The following is a 16,432-nucleotide window of genomic DNA, read 5'->3' on the forward strand; positions in this document are numbered from 1 at the left end:
CGGGCGAATTCTTGAAGGGTTTCATGAAGATGGCGAGCAGAGCTCCAATGGTGACCTTTGACAAACACGGTGAACTTTGCCTTAACATGGTCTGTGTGGGCGTGCAGAGCCATATCTCATCATTCCCAAATTGATCTAAATTCTATGAATGACAAAGAAGAGCTCTTCTTATAAATTCTCAAGCAAATCCTCCTTTCAACAATGGCATATGCTTGTGATGGGATTCAGTTATTTCAGTTGCACGCGATTCTCCACATACCTACCTTACCTACACATAAAATTTACATGAATATTAACTCTCTTTTATGCTATAGCCTATAACTATCTCTCTACATGAATGTCTCTTAAGAGACGGTTAAATTAAGAGTTCTCCTTTTACATATACATAATTACATGAATATTAACTCTCTTTTATTCTATAACTATCTCTCTACATGAATGTCTCTTAAGCTACAGTTAATTAAGAGTGAACTCCTTTGGCCCATCCATGTGTCCGAGAGACGAGAACACATGACACTTTGTCTCGTTGCCGGCACATAAACCTCTTCAAGATTAAAAGAATCGGTTTTCATACTAGCGTTTGTGAACACACATAGCTGCCCATAACCCTCTTCAAGATTAAATGAATCGGTTTTCATTCTGGCGATCGTGAATACACATGTTGGGTTTTGTATTGGCCACCATGGCCTCCTATAATACCCATTCATGCATATATCATATATCCAATCATTAGCTTTGCTTGCCTATACATTCACCCACCTTCCCTTGTTTACAATCTATGAGAGGGTTACCCATCTCAATATAATCTCCATTCCATAACCTCTTAATCTCTGAACACATAACACAATTGCGCTAGATGGGTGACCAAAGATTTTTTGCCTAGTTATGCACAACATGTGTGTCAATCATGCGTCATGCCCATAATGCATATTAAACCATACTTATTATAAATCTAAGAAGAGTGTGAAGAGTGTATACGTGTGAGCTTATGTAGAAATTGGTTATGTTATTCACGCTTGTGTGATTGAAAGAAATAAGTGTGTTGGTCCTATCAATGCATGAAAAGGGTTTAAGTTCATGAGGAGTTAATGTTTGATGGAAAATATTTCAAGTAACTGTGTTGTGATCATGCATGGTTTTGATAAACACATGCAATGTGATGTTTAAACAATAACACGTGTGACATTAGTATGTGCCCTATAATATGATGTGTGTTCACATTATGTGTGACACAAAAGAGGAGGTAGGCTCTTGTTAAGTTTGGATGGGTAATGATGTAAAAATGTTTTTGGTTTGCTCTAAAGCATTATTTCATTCTCTTTGTTGGTAGTCATGCATAATGTTCAATGTACTTGAAATTAGAGTCATATACAACTTGTGAAAAATTGTTGTTCATGTTGATGTTTTGGGTGAGGCAAGCTTGGGTTAATGCCTTTGGCTCTATAGCATCTAAAGGTAGACCATAAGTATGTTGGCAAATCTCCCAATCTATTGATCAATTTGTTCATGGATGTCATTTGGTGATGCATAACTGCTTTGCAATTAAAAGTCAATGTTGTATCCATTGCTTGAATCATGAGAATAAGATCCACATAAGTTGGATTGCTATTGTTTTAATCATGTGAGAAAAATCATAAGTTCTATGGTGCTTGAGAATGAAGGTGTACTTATTCTTGGTAAGTCATGATTGTGTATTAGATCCACATAAGCTGTATTACTATTGTTTTAATCATGTGAAAAAAATCATAAGCTTCTTTGGTGCTTGGAAATGAAGATACACTTATTCTTGGTAAACCTTGGATATGTATTGAGCGCAATGTGTAGATGAAATGTTTTGATGTGGATCAGCATGCTAGATTGCTGAGGTGAGGTGATAGTGTGGATTGGGTTGTCCCATATTTCTGTCACAATTGCAACGAGACAAATTTAAAAGAACTTTTATGTTCAGAGGTTTTTGATGTGAGCAATTTCAAAAGTATGCTTGTATCGAACATTAAATGGATTAGATACATCAGACAAATACATTAAATGGATTAGATACATGATTTTTGTCTCAAAGTGCATTGACTTGTACAATAACCAATAATAACATTCTCCTTTGAATGCCTCTCTTAACGATATCAAGAAATGTTTCTATTCGTATATTATAAAGCTTTTTCCCTTTCTAATGGATACAAGACACATTTGCAAATGTGCAGCTTTCCAGGTAACTTACCTGGATAAGCATGACTTACATGACTTAAATAGGAAAATTGCATGTGAAGAAAATAAGAAAGATATTTTACATTGACTACATCTTGAGAAGCAGCTCAGATAAAATGTAGTGAACCGTAAAAGGAGATAATTTTGCCAAGAAATCTTAGGCCTCTTAAAACCTTGCCATAGAGTTTATATGTATATGATGATAGACCTAGCTATACCTATTTCACATGCATGTTGCCTAATGTATAGTTTCCAATATTGAAGTTCCCTTCTGGTTGACTTACTACTGCAGCTTGTGCCTGAAGAAAAATACAAATAACTTGTGTTAGTGACCAGAAGAAAGAAGTATTTAAATGCCTATTCAAGAGCTCAAAGCAAGCCATCCATCCATTACATGCAAAACCACAATGTGAAGTTTCAATTTATACATCATTAAAATATTGACTTTTTCGTCCATAACCACAAATTATTTGCTCATTGATTTATGAAAGCTCGCGCTTTGCAATATGGTGGGGTTCAAGTCTCGTACAAAAGGTCGGGATGTTGAGTCCATTTAAGGAAAAACTTTTCATTATTCTAGATATCATTCACACCATGAATAGTTTTATGCTCCTTTGAGAGGCAATGTTAGCAAAAGAAAAAGAAAATGATGAGAGCATACCTGTTTCGTGTATGAAATTAGTGTATCATCCAACATTCCGGTGCATGCTTTTGTACTAAGAGGAGTGTCTTTAAGCCTGAACTTACTATCTCTTATGCACTGATCTAGTGATCTGTTGTTATAAAGCCCACTCTCCTGGAATCCCTGCATCAACTGCGGTGGTTGTCCTGATAAACATCCTGCCTTAAATGATTGTCCATAATCTTGATTGAAATGAGAGCTTGATTCCAACTCACTTTTCGGCCCTAAATTTGGATTGTTCTGAATAAGGCTATGCCAAACTTGCAAGCTATTTAGAGTTGCATTTGGATTAGAAACTAATACACCAGTATTATTACCAGGTTGTATAATAGAAGCATTTGTATTCCTACTTCCACCCACATCCAAAGTCTCATTGAGAATAGGGGTCTTTACAATTGCATCACTAGCAAGAGATGTAGACCCATAAGGAATATCAAGACTTCCGAAATTATCGACCGCAGGCCTTCTCATAGAATTAGGACTATTAGCAGATAAGATGAATTCATTATGTTCTGGTCGGACATCAAAAAATGCCCCAACGCCCCTGCCTTCCTGGAGCTTTGGCCTAATTTCGGTAGAAGTCATCGGTAGCCCAATACTTGCATTAGCTTGTTGCTGTAAAATTTGGGCCACCAATGCATCATTACTATTGTTCTCAATAGGCAAGCAGCTATCAAGGGTACTAAAAATTGGGTCTAACCCTCCCATGTTTGGTAAAGATGTTAAACGATGCAACTCTACTGGACTGGAAGATAATGTACTGTTTCCAGATTGCCCAAATGACCCAGATTGCCTTATCCCCACCTGGTTGATGTGATACCCACTTGAAATAGTATTTGATAGGGGTAATCCATAAGGTGACCTTGTGGCTATAGCACCAGTATTTGCTCCGTGAACTGCAGCTAGCTGCCGTAATGTATACAAATCTAATCCAGGGGGGGTGCTAAGAACTGATCTATCTATAGAACCAGATGGCAAAGATGACTTCGATGATACAAAATCACCAAAACTAGATCCAGCAATCCCAAAAGATGGATCTGGTGAACCTAGCATTGTTGAGCCCAGACCCCCAATTTGACGATGATGAGGCACTTCACTGATTCGTTTCAGATATAATCGATATTTCTGAAAGGAAACAAATAAAACATCAAATCGGACAACATGATATCGCATGATAGTAACAGGGCAATACAAGACGTTGTGACATATGTAATAGTAGGTCAGTATCGGAGACGGACACATAAAAGTAAGTATTCATGCATGGAGTCTCAATACCAACCTGTAAATGGCTTGCAACATTTTCCCTTGTAAGCCCACGAACATCCATAAGCTCAAGGACTCTCTTCGGGACAGCCTCTGTAAAAAATAAGCAAACTAGATGAGCATGCTTCTATAGAATTAATGAAGTCCAAAACAAACACACATGGCATCGTTTATAAAGCATCAAAGATGTTGCGTTCATATTATCAAGTGTATTTGGAGACACCAAACTTACTATCAATGCCAAGTTGGTTCACTGCAGTTACAAACTTCTGATGCAACTCAACCGACCAGACGACACGTGGCTTCTTTGATGTCGATGGATCATCATTATCAAGTTCAGCATCATCATCGTCCTCTTTCCTCTTCTTCGAATGCCTTGATGAAGCAGCATCAGGTCCATCACTTGAATGGTACTCACCACCACCATCATTAAGCTGCTGATCTTCAACATTATCACTCACTGCCCCTTCTCTCTTCTTCCTCCTCACAACATGCTGCCAGATGTTCTTCAATTCCTCAATCCGCACAGGTTTTAGAAGATAATCGCAAGCACCATGCTTGATTCCCTTCATAACAGCACTTGTCTCCCCGTTCGCTGACATCACTGGACAGAAGTCGATTTAAATCATAGATGCACAGAAGCAGTCTATTAGAAAATTCAGACCAATGCAAATTACATTAATAAAACATGGCATATGGGAGAGCCTGATCAATGGATCTAGTTTCTACTTAAAATTGAAAGAGAAAAGAGCTTCAATTCAATGCCGACTTTGTTAAGCCCCCACAAAATGGGAGAACCTGATCCACGTATTTTGCTTCAAACAACAACAATTGAAAGGGATACAAGGATTCAATTCAATGTCAATTACCCAAATAACTATATCAAATGCTATAAATCTTTCTCCCAACAACATGATCATTTAAAGAAAAAAGATCCTCAATTTGATGCATATAACCATTACTAATGATCCAATGTACACAACTTCAAACAAGACACTAATTTGACAAGAAAGGGCTTCAACAAATTCGATGCCAATTATATTAACGATCCTGCCAGATGGGAGGGCGTGATTCATGTATCTGTTTGAAACAAGAAGTTTAATTTAAAGAGAAAAGAGCTGAAGAGCTTACTTATAACAGGAAGATCCATTTCCAGTCCAACAAGCTCAAGCAACTTGAAACCATCCATATCAGGCATATGCACATCACTGATGACCACATCAAATCCATCTTTGTTTTCTCTCAGAACCCTGAGAGCCTCAACAGCACCGCCACATGTTGTCACTAGAAAAAGAATAAAACAGAGATTCATTACTAACCAAGAAAATGCATTTTCATTTCATGCCCTCAGGATGTTGGACCATTACTGACTATTCCCACTGGTGACATTTCTATCAAGAAATTTTGGACCACTTTCCCATGTATGATATAGGAGAAAGTCCATTTCCTCCCATAGTGTTCCCTAACGAGTTCAACATTACATTTTTTCCCACTTCCCATTTCAGACATTTTACAGTTGTTTTCCTACAGTGCTCAACATTACGAGCTTATCTATGAAATGCTTCACATAACTAGTTAACAACCTGCCAAGCTAATTAAACAAAATCCCAACAAAAATCATTGGCTATGTGGATCTGATACCATCGTGCTCAGTGTTTAATACTTCTTGTGTCGACATTCAAACATTCTGTTTCCCATGTGAGAAAGAGCTCATTTTCCATTTTTACACAGATTCTATTAAGAGAAAATATCACAATCCCCTACATGTCCCATACAATTTTCAGCATTATCAGATTCTTTAGACAACACTCTGTATACCTAGATAGCATACCCCAGACCTAATCAAGCAAAATTTGTACTACAATCATGAATCTGATATCATCATGCTTTGTGATGTGTTCAAACATGATTTAATTCTACATGCCAAGGTATCCATCAAACCCACTACTTCATCAGACATTATCATGCTTTGAAAGATGCCGAAGCTACTCAAGCAAAAGCACTACAATTACTAAATATATAGATCTTAAATAATTAAACACTGCTTTAGGACTTCCCGCAAAGCTAATAAAGTAAAATCACCATTATAAGCATGGATCTATAGCATCATAGTCGGATTGATGCATCCATGTAAAAGGTATCAGCATATACTTGGATTGATGCATCCATTTAAGGGTATTTGTACATGCTTAAATTGATATACCCACATGAAAAGCAAATATGCATCCTTCAATTAAAATACATCCATGTGAAGCTACTCAAGCAAAATCACAACGACAAACATGAATTCTGTACTGCATCAGTGTGTACGTATGCTTCAATTGACAAATCCAAGTAAAGAGTATGCATCCATGTGAAGATATGTATGTGTATTTGGATTGGTGCATAAAGATTACGGGCTTATGTCACAGAAACCATGAAATAAACAATTCAGACATGAGAAGAAAGAAATAATCATGGTTTACCTTTATAACGACATCTTTGAAGCATTCGGTCTAAAATGAGTAGGCAAATAGGATCATCATCTACAACGAGGACTCGTAATCCAATTGGAAATTCAGTAGAAAGAACAGAGGAGTTATCGGGTTGGCCCTGAGAAACCATTTTCTTCTCCACTGATATCACACGTGTATTCGAAATTGACTCTGCTTCCACTCCCATGTCATATTTCTTTTCCGTCAACAAATCCCTGTGAAATATTGGCGTGAAGAATCTTCTTCTTCATCTCTAGAAGAACATTATATTTCATGAACAAGAAGATGAAGCTTCCATCTTTGAATCCCGTGATATTTAATGGCAATTTGAGAAAAAAAAAGAAGGTTTGATGCTATGAAAGTGTGTTCGTAGAAATTAGGTCATGTATTTATGTCTGTTAAAGAAATTAGGATTCCGTTTTGACACTGTCGATAAAAACAGGGCAAGAGGTTTCACTTTATTCGAGAAATTAAGGTATGGGTTTGACACTGTAAGGCTAAATTAGAGTTTTGAAATGACTCTTGAGTAAGAAATTAGGGTTGAAGTTTCGATATATACTAGGAAAATGAGGGTTAGGGTTCACGTTTTTAGCAGAGAGAGAAAGAAGGGAGAACAGATGTTTGCAGAAAGGAGGAAAGAAAGTGCGGACCTAATATCAAGGCACCGCAGGAACGCAAGAGGAAGACGAAAAAAAGAAGAGGGAAGTAGAAGGAGGGCAAAAGATGAAGAAGAAGAAGAAGAAGAAGAAGGCCTACAAATTACTAGAAAGACGCCATAGCCAGATCATGAGGGAGGGAGCTCAGGTAAGTTAACTCCCAAGGAAAGCTCATTCTTTTTCTTGTTTTTTTTTTTTTGTTTTTGTTTTATTTATTCGCTGTTTCTTGTTGTACTGTGGTACTTGTCTGAGATATGTCAGAACACACACAGAAACAGAGAGAGACAGAGCAGTGAGAGAGAGAGAGAGAGAGAAGGTTTAGGGTTTTTCCTTAAGAGGAACAAATCTTACTAAATCTGCAAAACCCTGCTCATAGCCAGCTTGGAACTAGGGAAAGGAGAAGAAGAGGCAGAGACACAGAAGAGAGACACAGATAGAGAGAGAGAGAGAGAGAGAGAGAGAGAGAGATAGAAGCCTTCCTTCCTTTGCTTGCAATAAGACCTTGGGTTTTTAGTTCTCTACAAATCTCTCTCTCTCTCTCTCTCTATCTATCTATCTATCTATCTATCTATCCATCTCTTTGTCGGTCGATCAATTGTCCGCGTGACTCTAGAGGCTATCGAATCACTTCTCTCGGGTGTACTTAGGGCATCAAACACCTTAATCTACTTGAGTCTGGAGAGAGAGAGAGAGAGAGAGAGAGCAAGGCCCCCAAGAGGCTTTACGGTATCCTTAGCCTGTGCGTAACACACAAATACATATCTAACTAGACGTACTAAAGGACTCACATGTAGCTAGGGCATCAAAAACCTTAATCTAGTCGAGTCGAGACAAGACGAGACGAGACGAGAGAGAGAGAGAGAGAGAGAGAGAGTGAGTGAGAGAGAGAAACCCAAATGGATGTAGCTCAGTTGGTAAGGTTGCCCAATGGAGACCAGGTGGTCATGGGTTCAACCCACCCACATTCCACAATGGCATCTAATGAAATTAGAGATATCTATGGACTCTAATAGAGAGGTGAGAAATTTGGGTTTTGGCATCTAATGAAATTAGAGATATCTATGGACTCTAATAGAGAGGTGAGAAAATTGGGAACCCAATATGTTGTACTAGTAGTGTAAACAACTCACCACTAGGGTAAGCTAATTACAACAAAAAAGAGCCCCCCCAAGAGGCTTTACCGGTATCCTCCTCCTTAGCCTACGCATAACGCACACATACATATCTAACTAGGCACATTGGAGACTCGGAAAAAAAAAGAAATGGAAAGGAAGAAAGAGTCTCTCGTGCATGGATATCTAACTAGGCACATTAGAGAGCTGGGGAAAAAAAAATGGAAAGGAAGAAAGAGTGTCTGTGTAGGTTTTTGGGGTAATATTCTCCTCTTCTGTTTAGGTGAGTGTAGCATGACTAACTTACACATGTGATCGAAGAGTCGGAAATGGTCTTGAGATATGTATATATACGTGTCTTCCCCTCTTCTATCATTTACCTTGTTGGGATCGCAAGGGAGAACATGAGAAGAGAGAGCTTACTACTCATGTCACCCTAGAGTTGTGATACGTCTTCAGTAGTTGTGATTGTGGAACTTAGTAGGATTTGTATGTATGTGCACCTAGCTCCACATCTTTTGTAGGCAAGACATAACATACCTAAGTGTGATTAGGGAGATCACATTGGCTTAGTCTAGGATTGTTGCACAGTGTACCTCACTCATGTCCATGTAGCAAAGAGTAGCATACTTTATTAAAGCTAACATTATCTTTGATTGGCAAACAAATAATGCATATTGTTAAATGTGATGAGGGGCGAGGAGAGAGATCACATTTAGCTACACTTCATGTTGCACCTTGGTTACTCAAATCATAGTATACCTAATTACATGTGATGGAGGAACCATGTCATTTGTAACCTCGTCGAGTCATCTGAAGGGCTCAAGTTAGGTGCCATGCTTCATCTTTGTAAAAACTATGAGGTTGATTAGTTTCGAGAATGAGAAGGGCGGTGGTAGGGTTCATTGAAAATAAAAGCGCATGGTAAAGGGGAAAGGATTTTTGCTTTCAAGGCTAGCTAGCTTCATAGCAAGAAATTGTCAAACTTGTGCATGTTTTATAGAACGAACTTGACATTTGGTGAGATACAGTGCAATTAACGTAAATAAAAAACATATGTTGGAATCATTTGTTAATATATATAAATCATGTAAACTTATGATTAGAGATCTAGGAAACCTATGTTGATAAGCTTAATGCTATTAAATCAATCAAGCTAAGTAGCCATGGTTCCGTGTTTCAATATAGTGTTCTATCACAAAGCTAGGAAACAAGTGGATGAACATACAACTTGGTGACATACTCAATTCAAGAAATCATTTGCACAATAGCAATTTGTTGTATATGGTGAAAATAAGTAAATATTATTACCTTTGAAAATGTTATGATAGGTACGATACCTCAATGTCTCTACATCGTTGGACATTATACATGCAAATTGGAACGCAAACAAGACATCATATAATAGACTTAGACATCCCCATTGATTTGGTCTAGCAAATACTTGAGTATCAATCGACAGAAATTCATATATATATATATGCATAATTGACTATTGTACTGATAAAGCTTGTGATTTGCCATGTTGAGAGTTCAAGTCTTGAGCAATGTGTTGATTGATGTTACATTCAATATAAAATTCTTGCACTTTCCACAACTATTGCCTCATAAAAGTAGTTCCTTCTATTGATAAACCACAATTGCATTCATTGTATGTTCACTTTCCACAACCCAATGCTTGAAAACGATAGTAAGGTATTGCTAATTATATAACTTCTCTTGATCAACAACCATTGCTTATGTATTCACTTTCTACAACCCAATGCTTGAAAGTGATAGTAAGGGATTACTGATAAAAGTGATGACTTATCTCAATCAACTACCATTAAATGTTGTGACCACAAATTGTATGAAGCTACTAGTATCATAACTAGTGGACTAGTCTGTAAAGGAAGGGAAATTTTATTGTTGTTTATTTTTGGAGATTCTGATGTCAAAACATTGCTCTACATTGTCGTTAGAAAGTTGAAGGAAGCTATTACACACCTACAAGGCTAGTCTTTAAAGAAGAGGATAAATTTTCCAGTGGCTTTATTTTGGAAATTCCAAGCTAAAACTATGGTTTATTTACAAAATTACAACTTCAACATTGTATGGAGGGTTAATTTGTAACATAATGTTGCCATAGTTACTTTGTAGCTTTAGGTCTACAACGCAATATAGGTACCATAAAGTTATCACATGTATAATGCATCTATGCCTAGGGATGGTAATTGGACACATATTCAAGCATAATGCGACGTGTAAAGCCAAGAAGAGGTAACCCATCCATTGTTTGAATTTACCCACTTATACGCCTCAATATTCTATGGAGAAGTGATGAACAATCTAATATATTATTCATCAGTTGATAGAGGACACTCAAAAATTTCCTTGCTACCATGTTCCGCGGATGTCCTCAACACGTTGGGATGAGAGAATGTGAAAGAAACTACAAGAAGTCAATAATATATTAAAAATATTGAGCATGTTTACCAATATCAAAACGAGATATTTATGAAGAAGAATTCAATTAGAAGATATCAATTTATGACTACTAAGGAAGCATATCTAAGTTATGAGAGTGAAGAATTGAACATCAAAACGAGATATTTATGAAGAGGAATTCAATCGGAAGATATCAATTTACGATTACTAAGGAGGCATGTCCAAGTAAATGAAGTTATCATCTCCTGAATTCGGAAAGGGATAAGAGATCGTCCAAGAAAAAATGTCATAATATTTTCCAATTGGTCGGAAAGTTAGGCTTAACACCCCAAATTATCGTTAGCATGTTTTACATGGTCTTATCTTATGGAAACTCGACCATTAAGGAATGCGTCATTCTTTACAGAAATATTTTGAAATTTGAAATGAATTAGTTACAAGCTAAAAACACGAAACTCAAGGAAATCGATGTGCTCTATCTTCGAATGTTTAAAGATTTTGAGCATCACCAAGAGACCCAAAACTATGAGAGAGTTCAAGTTAATAACTACTAGTAAGATTGATCAGATATAGTTGGGTCATTCCCAAAAACATTTCATCATATATGGCATCAAGCGCCAAGGCAATGCCAACTACATGATGTCACACTTATGATCTCACATTCACTATGATGCATGGATAGATGAGTATAACATGATTTGTATCCATTTTGTCATATAATACGACTCCTTTCTTATTTTTACATTTACAAATCACCTAAATGGATTCTAACAAGATTGTGAAGATCATGAGTAAAGCATAAGATCCCTATAGGGATCAAAGAGGAAACTACTAAAGCTTCACTAACTAGGCTCTCCAATCCATGTGATCTCAATATCCAATGCAAACCATGAACTAAAACACTCTTTATGGGTATCGATATTTAAAATCAGCCAGGCTCAATCACTTTTACGTTTGCATCTTTGATCTCTCTATCTACGTCATTTTTGTGGGTTTGATTCATTGTCATGCTGATGCTATAACCTAGAATAGAGTTCAACATTATTGTGTGTCGGGCCATGTTCACAATTTTATTCTCTTGTACCGCCCTATGTTTTTTACTAAACTGTTTAGCTTAAGCTCTTTTTTTTTTTTACTTTCGATGAATGGATAAATACCCCAAAATTGTTGTAAACCAATTGTCTCATGGGCCAATTTTGGTCTTAGAAGACGTTAATATATATTTCTCTCTCTCTCTCTCTCTCTCTCTCTCTCTCTCTCTCTCTATATATATATATATATATATATATGTATGTATGTATATATATGTATGTATGTATGTATGTATGTATATGTATGTATGTATACACACACACACATGGTGTTAAACATTCCAATAAAACTAACTAGTATCATTACCAATTTTATCAAGAATATTGTCTTCAAGGAAGATAACATGGAGCTACCATAGTCTCATATCCTAATTTCACTTCTCTCGGATGATCCATTTATCATGTATCTTTCTCTGTTTATCTTTCCATCTGCTACACCATTAGATCATGTCCATTGTTTAAATTTTTTAACATAGAAATTGGAGATGTCATATCATTAACTCCAAAAATAGTTGTTATTAAAATGTAGCACTGACATCAATATATAGATGTATTCATGGGTAACATGCACCAATGTGAAAGAGAACGACATTTTTGAAGAGTGAAATTGTTGTCTTCAATAATCACACACATTAGTTCCTTGGGATATAAGCCATCATCACAACCCTTTATGACTAGCACACGTCTATGCATTAACGACTTATAAACTTAGGTCCCATGTATTATGAACACCCAATCTTGAGTTTCTACATTGATTTCAATTTTCAATAGAGTAATTCAAAATTTTGTTTCCTCGATGGTACGCTCATCACAATCGTTCATACGTAGGTAGGCTAATTGCCTTTTAGTTGAAATGACATACACATTAAGTTGACATAAGTGAAAACTATCTCTTTTTTTATATAATTTCTTATAATGGACGAACATACATTATGTACACCTGGTTTGTCTAAAGAGACGATGCTAAAAAGTTTTCATTTATTCTTTTGTCCTCTCTACCTCCTGTTGTGTGTGTCTTTCATGGATGATAAGTTCTAACACCATGGTGGATGTTGTTTTCTATTTGCAAATTATTGTGAAAAATATTTATTATCTTCTATCCATCTATATGGCATAGAAAGTTATTGTAACCTCATAAAATGGTCCATCACTTTTATTGATATGTTTCTTATATTCGTGAAATAAGACCAAATTTGGTATATCGTCATTTTTTGATAGTTAGTCATATGAGGGAGGTGGTTATAGATCGACGTCTCAATAATGCAAAGATGTCCAACATTTCATGACCTTTTGAATAGTCAACAAGTGTATCATCAATAGTTGGCATCCATAGTCTTCGTTGAGGTTACCTTTGAAATGTACAAATAGAAGCTATACTTTTATTGAATTGACAATGTACAAATTTGTGCTATACCTTTTTTAAAGGTTCAACGAATGTACAATGATTTATGGATATATGGTTTTTTTGTAGTTCATAACAAAGACAATTTCATCTTAAACAAGCATGTACAAAGTTGTGTTGATGTTTTTTGCCTATCATGAGAATGATTGAAGGGGGGGCCTAACATATTCAATTGAAGGAAACAAAAGGATTAGTATGAAAAGGCTCTATAACATCTCATTGATGTTAAATACTCCTAGGATTGCAATAAGTTGTTAGATGACAAATAAATTATGTATATATAGTGAGGCACTTAGCAAAGTTGAGGCCTTTGCAATGTTGCTTTGGACAATGATTTGACCTTTGCTATATTTACTGTGTTTTTGGTCTTGTTATGTCGATCATTATCAAAGATCCATTTTATTCGTTGCAAAGACTTGACGTTGTATGCTTTGTCTACCTCTTTAATAATGGCTTATTTGATGATACGCTATCAAACATTTAATGGAATCAAATGTTTCTTGACCAATATTAAAAGTGGTGACTTAACTCTGGCATACACAAGAAGATAAAAATAAATCTTCGCTTTTTCTAATAAATACACAAAATTAAGTACAATTCACCTTACCTATGTATATAGCTATAAGGCTATATACATGACATGCTTCCCTAGTTTTATAAATTTATAGTCTAAAAGTTACGAAAGTAATAGCTTAGATTGTATGTTGTTGATTACATTATTGCTTTCTTAATACTTCGTAAGAGATTTAGGTCAAATTATTTGTTTCTACACAATCATTAAATACACAATAATGGCTAATTCTAACCTAAATTAGTTGCGTGGTACAATAATTTGTCAAGCTATACAATTTATTTGAAATATGTTGCCCATTAAGGTATTTAAAATTTGATGTATGATTGTGCCCAACACAATAATAATGTCATTCTTCCTCAAGGTGAGATTGCTTAATGTGTCATCAATATGGGTTGAATCGTTCGTATTGCATCATGTAACATACTAACATGTATTTGTTCTTCATTTAGAGCTTGCTTTGATAGAGCTCACATTTGTAGCCATCAACACGTCTTTGTTCTCCATTTTGAGCATGCCCTACTAGAACACATTTCCTCTTTCTTGAATGGTATTGCTTATACCCCAATTGAACTTACATTTGTAACCATCAACATGTACACGTCAAGTTTCTTCTTGAATGATATTGCTCTGTGGTTGATATGGCCACATGTCACGATATATGTATATGTATCCGCGTGTCTGTGTATTGATGTTATTCTATGTAGCAATATGTGTATATATGTACATACTTGAAACTTGAGAGAGGAATACCCTTGAAGTTTCGTCATAAATGCAGAAGAATACATATGTCCCTTTGTACACTAATATATTCCCAAGACCACTCATAATTGAGGTAAGGGAATAAAGCTAACTCCCTACACTATTTAGCATATATCCTCTAGCTATAAAACAGATTCCATGTAAGGGCATATAACTTGATACATAGAAAGTACATCATATTTAAAGCAGTATTGGATAATATATATATATATATATATATATATATATATAAGCCTTTATTTGTAATTAGTGAATAGTTCTGAGTTTATAACCTAAGCAAGATTGTTTGGAAGTAATTTAAAGAGGATTTGGTGTTTTGATATATTGAATAGTTTTATGAGAGTTGGGTGAGAGCAAGATCTCTTAGAGGACATACCATTCTTCATGATTTAGGTAAGCACCATAAATTTTGGTTTCATAAGCCTCGGAAACATGTGCAACTAGTTAGCCAAAACAATATGAACCCTTAAAACCCCATATTATAAAAGGAGATAACATGGGTCATGGAATATTGAACTTTTGTATTGTTGTATTATCTAATTGACATTGCTAATATAGTGTTTAAGGCTTTGCCACACTCTTCATGTTTTGATATTTGTTGCCTACTAGTTTCTCACACTATTTTGGGGCATTTGTTGTATGCCTATTGCACTTGTCTTAATCTTTGTTAATATGTTGGCATACACAACAAATGTTTCACACAAGGAAAAGTGGACATGGATGGCATGGATTTAGATGACATGCATGTTTGTATTGGCACCCACGTAACCATTGTTTGACAAGGAAAAGTAGACAAAAGAGGATATGAGAGAGAACTTAGGTAACAACCATAGAGATCGATTAAAAGGAACAAATATTGAAATTGCTTTAAATATACAAGAAGATAAAGGTGGATATTATATAACCTTGTATTTCTTTCTTCTTCTTCTTTTGATCTTAGACCTAGATCTTTGGCCTCCCTCTCTTTTTTTGGGGTGAAAACACACAATAATAAATAAATGTGTGTGAAAAACACTACTCATAATGGGTGCACAATAGAGTATGGTCACCCACTAACTACATGGGTAGTAGAACACGTTAAATTGCCAATAGACAAGACGAACACGTCACTAAGAAAAGAATTTCCACGTGCTCCAATAGAGGAAATTGTCACAATAGTACTCCATTCAACTTTTGTAGATATGCTTAGACTCCAAGCCTACCATCAAATACAAAAACATGGTGCATATTCCAATTATGACGCAATCCCCAATACCTCAGAAATCGGAAAACGATATCCTTCTCCGATTTTGGGTCAATATGTGTGAATTGCGCAAGCACCCATTGTCTTGGCGTCAAATAACTTGCCAAATTTGAGAACTGTAACTCCAAATATGTCAAGCAATAAATATTGTATGAAATGATGGGTACTTTCTTCCAATTTGAACAATGCAAAATAAGAAGTTGCCCATTGCTAGTTCATGTCGCTTTAGGGCTAATCCCAAAGGCAAAACCCCAATCACAACTCTCAAAATGAAGACCTTTGCTACAAGTGGCAATTTAGAATGCCAACTACGTTTTTAGATTTGGCACCATCCATGATCATGGCCTCTCTCTCTCAATGTAATAAATTTGCGTAAATGACTTAGTGTTGAGTCATTATTTCTCTTTTTGACTAGGCCCTAATATTATAAACCTTGTACTACTGTTGATCTTCGAGCTAGATCTTCTCTCTCTCTCTCTCTCTCTCTCTCTCTCTCTCTCTCTCTCTCTCTCAATGCAATAATTTTGTTGAAATCAGTTAGTGTTTA

The 16,432-nt window shown here is 35.9% G+C and overlaps 1 protein-coding gene across 1 annotated transcript; it reads right to left on the bottom strand.

Annotated features, from left to right (window-relative positions):
* Window positions 1–2,116: 2,116 nt before the first annotated feature.
* On the bottom strand, window positions 2,117–7,218 carry LOC147864926 (two-component response regulator ORR21-like). Its single transcript, XM_087317585.1, has 6 exons — window positions 6,613–7,218; window positions 5,279–5,431; window positions 4,380–4,751; window positions 4,164–4,240; window positions 2,864–4,009; window positions 2,117–2,501 (listed from the first exon to the last, which is right to left on the bottom strand). Exons 1-6 carry the CDS (start codon window positions 6,806–6,808, stop codon window positions 2,421–2,423), a joined length of 2,025 nt encoding a protein of 674 aa, XP_087173711.1. The 5' UTR covers window positions 6,809–7,218; the 3' UTR covers window positions 2,117–2,420.
* Window positions 7,219–16,432: the final 9,214 nt, after the last annotated feature.

Source organism: Azolla caroliniana, unplaced genomic scaffold (genome assembly GCF_043228905.1).
Source record: "Azolla caroliniana isolate FFs.n. ecotype wild unplaced genomic scaffold, voAzoCaro1.0.p SCAF_4, whole genome shotgun sequence".
NCBI classification, from domain to species: Eukaryota; Viridiplantae; Streptophyta; class Polypodiopsida; order Salviniales; family Salviniaceae; genus Azolla; species Azolla caroliniana.

Excerpts from the sequence above, each read along its gene's own strand:
- LOC147864926 (XM_087317585.1), bottom strand. The coding sequence starts at position 6,808 with ATGGGAGTGGAAGCAGAGTCAATTTCGAATACACGTGTGATATCAGTG. Across the intron at positions 5,432-6,612 it reads TCAAAGATGTCGTTATAAAG|TGACAACATGTGGCGGTGCT; the intron begins GTAAACCATGAT and ends TTCTTTTTCTAG. Across the intron at positions 4,241-4,379 it reads GAACCAACTTGGCATTGATA|AGGCTGTCCCGAAGAGAGTC; the intron begins GTAAGTTTGGTG and ends TATTTTTTACAG.